The 5,535-nt window shown below is 29.8% G+C and overlaps 1 protein-coding gene across 1 annotated transcript; it reads left to right on the top strand.

Moving 5' to 3' along the window:
- The first annotated feature begins 589 nt into the window (after positions 1 to 589).
- LOC101237981 (uncharacterized) lies at positions 590 to 2,272 on the top strand. Its single transcript, XM_065788584.1, has 3 exons — positions 590 to 839; positions 1,462 to 1,599; positions 1,683 to 2,272. Exons 1-3 carry the CDS (start codon positions 608 to 610, stop codon positions 2,150 to 2,152), a joined length of 840 nt encoding a protein of 279 aa, XP_065644656.1. The 5' UTR covers positions 590 to 607; the 3' UTR covers positions 2,153 to 2,272.
- The last annotated feature ends 3,263 nt before the right edge of the window (positions 2,273 to 5,535 follow it).

The following is a 5,535-nucleotide window of genomic DNA, read 5'->3' as shown; positions in this document are numbered from 1 at the left end:
GAAAATATAGCTGAAGTTTATAGTTATTTATAAAAATTATGCCACTAAAATTTACGTTATAATTTTATGCGCTTTAAAATGAATTTTCTTTAAAAGCTATATAGTTATAAAATCAAGATTGCTTAAAAGAGTTGGCACTATGATCAATCAAGGTTGCTACTATGACCAATCCGTTAGACCTTAAGTCCTATAAAAAAAGTTTACTAAACAAACAACTCTACGTAGAAAACAACTATTAAAAACACTCCTTCGTGCTTGTTGCAACAATTTATCCCATAGGAATTCTTTGAGTATATGTTTACATGCTTTTTAAATATAAAATACATTTTACTTAAATAATGTTCTATTTAAATAATAGTACATGATTGCAAATTTTGATTTATTAAATAACGTATTTATTTTATTCAGAAAGATGCTTAGCATCTTTACAATTAGAACAAATTGTAGAACATTTGAACTGTAACAAAACATTGTAGTACATTTTTTTAAATTAAACATTAGACAACATTTCTTATTAGATTTGAGTATAAATTTAGTTTTTTATACTTTTTATAAATAACCCGAAAATAGTTTTGTAGTTTAAGCTAAGTTTCTTATTTTTTTTTAGATGAAAATATTAAAAGAAGTTGTTCTCCTAATATTTATTTTTTTATTTTTTTTTATTACGTTTGTATTTTTGACTGCTTCACTTTTTGGCGATAGTTGGTGGGTATCTAACTCCAATACAAATGCTCGCGTTGGTTTATTTAGAGTATGCACAGCAATCCTGTTTCACACGTCATCTGCTTTGAGCTGTTCTATCCGTGAGCATGCGTTGCAACTTGATAAAGATTACAAAGGTACTAAAGTTTACCTGACTTTACTAAATTAATAGGAAACCAGAAATAGTTACGTAAGTTTTTAATTTCACCCTGCTCAACAACATTCGATGTTAAGATATCTTTTTCCGAATAAGAATTTTTTTCCGAAGAGGGAGTGAACTAATTTTGACTTGGTACATAATTTAAATTTGAAAAATTATTTAAAATATTTAAAAATATGTAATGACAATAAAAAAAAAATCAGGGTCGACGACACCAGGCGGGCCGGGGGCACGGTTTCCCCCTTCCTCCCTTTTCTATTTTCTTTCTAAAGTACCATTTTTTTTAGAAAGTTCTAGATATAGAGGACTTTTTTAAAAAATTGACAATTGTGCCCCTCCACTTCAAAACCCGTGTCGTCAGCCATGATAACTGCTGGTATAAGGTTGTCTTTGCTTCTAATGATTTTTAAATTATATTGTTCAATTTTTAAAAGAAATTTACGGAAATCTACAATTATATTATTGCAAGCAAATAATAACAAACTTTAATGAGCTTTTTAAATGATTTTATGGCTTTAAAATCTTTTAAATATATGGTTTTATAAAACAATTATCATTTCAGACTGGTTACCTAATTTTAAATATATTTACTATTTTAGACTTTGACATTGCAGCCATACTGAATATTGTTGCTCTTATAATCTGTCTTTGTGGAACCATAACACTAATGATTTTAGTATTTTTTCCTGTTGTTTTATGGCTTCCTTACAAGATTTTTATTCTTTCAGTTATGTCTAGTAAGTTAATTTATGCAGTAAGTTAGTTATTAATAAAAATGCAAACTAGCAATGGTCTAATTAAATAAATAATTGCTTTTCAGATATCATAACGTTAACTATGATGATTTTTGTGGAGGTAAGGATAAACTCAAAAATTGATGATTTCGTAGGAGAAACTATGGTTAAAGGATGGACTTTTAAAATTGCATACTGCGCGCTTGTTACTGGTTTTATACTAGCAGTTTCTTCTGGCGTTTTTTTAAGATTGAAATTAAAACAGAAACTCGAAAGAGGATTTCTAATTGAACATTTAGTGCCCAACGATGTGTCAAAAATATTTGCTGAAGAACTCATGAATGCAAAAACGGAATATAAATCTCACCTTTCAAAAACGTCTACAAACATACCGGGGACTGAACAGTTAAAATATTTTGCTGACTGCTCTAACTTAAACACGATGCCGCAACAGCCTGAAAAAATGCGAGCTGTATACAGAGGTTCAAATTATTTTGCTGAAAGACGCCGGATGATGGAGCTAAATGCAGATTTGCATGTAAATAGTATGCCATAGTCTTTGAAACTAAGAATAAGAAAAAAAAAACAAATAAATTGAGTATTTATTTTACATGTTTTTCAAGATGATCCAAGAAGACCTAGGTTTACCGTAGAATAGCATTTATTTCAAAAGTTTTCCACTACCTTATAATACTGCTTTTACTAACTTCAAAAAAAAAAAAAAAACTCTATGACACATTGTTAAAAAAAGTTGTGAAAACTATAACTAATCTGCTCAAAAAACATTTGTTTTCAAATTTAAAAAAATATTTTTTCAGGTTTTTTAATAACCTTGGTTTGAATACTTGGAAAGGTTTACACTGTGCGCTTAAATGCTTTTTGTTTTCTTAACTATTATTATTTATTCTGATTTCTTTTTACATAACTTTAAGAAAAATCTTTTGAGTTTGTTTGGTCACGTGACTAGTGGCCTAAATAATTTTTAAAAAAGCTTTCATTTTTCTAAAATTTCATTTAAGACATCTATAGCTATAGTCTAAAGTGAATGTCTTCAGAATGTCTTTTCAAAACTTAACCTATATTCAAGGCGTCATAATATGATCTAAATATTTGTTTTAAGTTTACCTACGATGGTTTACATCTTATTTCTAATGGCGATTCTACAATTACAAATTGGGGGGAAGGGGGAGGGGTGTGAATCCTTAAAGTGTAACGACTGGTTCTTTATAAAAAAATGGTCCTCAAAACTAAAACTCACCCGGCTAAATTATTGCTTTCCCCTTTAAATCGTTTCTGCTTATAGCTTTAATTTGATTTAATCTAGACAAAATAAGGTAAATAGATAACTTAAAGTAAATAAAGTATAACTTAATACCTTTGCAATATACTAGAAAAATTATCAAAAACATGAAAAATTATAAAATTAATCTTAATTTATGTTAGATTCTTGTTTTTATGTTAAAATATAAAAATAATATGCTACCGAATTCCTTTTTCATATTTTCGTCATTGACTTTTTTTTGACATACTTTCGTCATCATTTCCCCAAAGTCTGCGATCAAATAGTTTCCATAACTATTATACTAAAAACCTAAATCTCGGTATTCTGAACTTTCAATTATGTCACAATACCCCCAAAACATAGAAAAAACAAAGTTTAAAAGATTTGAAAAGTTTTTTTTTAGTTTTTGTTTTTGGTGCCCCAAGACCTAACGGTATTGTTACCGCGGCATTTTACTAAGAAGTTCACATCATCTTCCTTATCAATGGTGCAAAATATAAAATAGGTATTATGCACATATCTTCAAATTTGGAAAAATATATCTATAATTGTTGTCATATTAAAATTTATATCAAATTAAATTTCATTAATGTATTTTTATCAATCAATATTTTACTGATGCACTTTTATCAATCTGATATGTAATAATTTTGTATATATTTTTTCTTTTTTACGATAAAAAAAAGGTTTTATATATTGCATAAAAAATTATGCAATAAAACTAAAAACAATAAACAAAAATAAGTTTTCATCCAATGAATCTTATATTTATCAAAATTCACCAGACCTACTGATTCTTTGTGAGACTAATTCTTCTACTGCATCTTCAGATCTTCTGGTATCAAAAACCATGTTTTAACTTTCTGACAATACTTTTACGTGCCTTGTCTTAACACTCTTTTATTAAACATTTTTTTTTTTGTAAAAATGTTTCTAAATAAGTTAACCAAGTTAGGCCTTCTATTTATTCCTCAGTCAATACTGTTGTAATTGTTGACTTAAATGCACATTAAACTGAATAATTTGGCTCTAGTACCACCAAACTTGCTGGTTTTACAGCTCAATATTATTGTCTTTTTCAATCTCTTACTCAGACCTATGTAATTTTCTAGACAACCCTTATCGCTTAGCTTCAATTTTTAACTAGTGTTTTGTCTCCTAGCTTGTACAAAGTGCGGCAGCAATTCCCGAACTATTTAGAACATTTTTCAAAATGAATTTTTAAAGCACTAAAAAATTATATTCATATAACATTTTTAGAAAAAAAGTTGAAGATGAATACTTCTTCCTTCTTAACATTCAATTAAGTCTCCTTTTTTGTTGATTACTGCTTCAAGCCTAGAACGGAAGGACTGGCAGGTGCTTATTATATAGTCCCTTGACATTGAGTTCAAAGCACGGGTAATTGATGACTTCAATGACTTGACACTTGAGTGGGCCTTTTTGCAACCCTTACTCTCAACTACGCTTCACACACTATAGTCAAGGGGATTCAGGTCAGGGCTGGATGGTGGCCAAAAGTGTTTGAGCAGAAATTAGCTACATTGTCCTGAAGATATTGTTGAGTTTTTCTGGACCCATGACAAGGCGCATTGTTCTGTTGAAAAATGTAATTGTTTTCTGGGAGTGTCTTCTTCAGCCAAGGCACCACATAGTGTTTTAGTAAGCTAATATACACATCAGAGGTAACTTTTTCTTTCTCTTTGATGTAGATTGGTGGACATTCTCTTCATTAGAAGTAATGATTCCTAGCATCATGATGGACTGAGAGCGCTTGGTGTGACACACAAGTGGTTCTTTGTCACCCTTGTGCACAATGAATCTGTCATTTTGTCTATTTATCACACAGTCAACACTAAAAAGTTTTTCATCTGAGAAAACTTTAACTGTTGACGAAGCATGGCTTTTTAGCTGATTTAGATACTTCTTTGATTGTTCCAATCGTAACGTTTTTAGTCTTTCTGTTAAAAGTTAACATGAAGTTCGGGCCACATTGACTTTTCCAAGTGTTTTTAGAGTTCTTCTGACTGATTTCTTTCATCTACATTGAACAATTTTGCTGTCTTTCTTGATGGATACAGTAGGATTCTTTTCAACATACTTTTTAAGCTTTTCTTTGAACTTTTTATCAACTTTTTTATTCACTGGAGAAGGCATTTTGGCTCTTTGAGCACTGCCACGTTTAACCACTTTATAAAATATAGTTTTAGATACTCCAGATAGTTTTAGATACTCCAGAAACACGAATCCCTTCACGTTCAGACAACCCGCTTGAATCAAATTTAAAACTTCGGTTCTTTTGGCTTCCATTGTAAAACTTTTAATTAAAATGTGCTATATTTACTATTTTACTAAAATCTAAGACGGTCATTGAACATTAATCAACAAAAACAAATTGCGGAAGTATTTTATTTACATCACAAAACGTAGCCGAAAATTAGCTTGCATGTCGCTGCCGCACCCTGTACTTATGACTGCTACTTTAAGGTGGACTGGAATTCACTATAATTGATTCCTATATTGTTGATAGCTAAACTCTTACTGTCCCCTATTTTACATCTTCTTGTATTATCTTTCACTACTGCCTTGCGTGGAAACTATATATAAAACAACTTAATCTTGAGTCCTCATTTAGTTAAATTGTATTCCTTTATTTG

This window comes from Hydra vulgaris, chromosome 01, assembly GCF_038396675.1.
Source record: "Hydra vulgaris chromosome 01, alternate assembly HydraT2T_AEP".
Classification (NCBI taxonomy): domain Eukaryota; kingdom Metazoa; phylum Cnidaria; class Hydrozoa; order Anthoathecata; family Hydridae; genus Hydra; species Hydra vulgaris.
The sequence above is the reverse complement of the archived record's forward strand: the minus strand, read 5'-3'. Positions and strand labels throughout refer to the sequence as shown.

What these genes read in the sequence shown, in the direction of transcription:
- LOC101237981 (XM_065788584.1), top strand. Translation starts at nt 608, where the DNA reads ATGAAAATATTAAAAGAAGTTGTTCTCCTAATATTTATTTTTTTATTT. An exon ending in ACTTGATAAAGATTACAAAG is followed by an intron (nt 840 to 1,461) that starts GTACTAAAGTTT and finishes TTACTATTTTAG; the next exon opens with ACTTTGACATTGCAGCCATA. An exon ending in TATTCTTTCAGTTATGTCTA is followed by an intron (nt 1,600 to 1,682) that starts GTAAGTTAATTT and finishes ATTGCTTTTCAG; the next exon opens with ATATCATAACGTTAACTATG.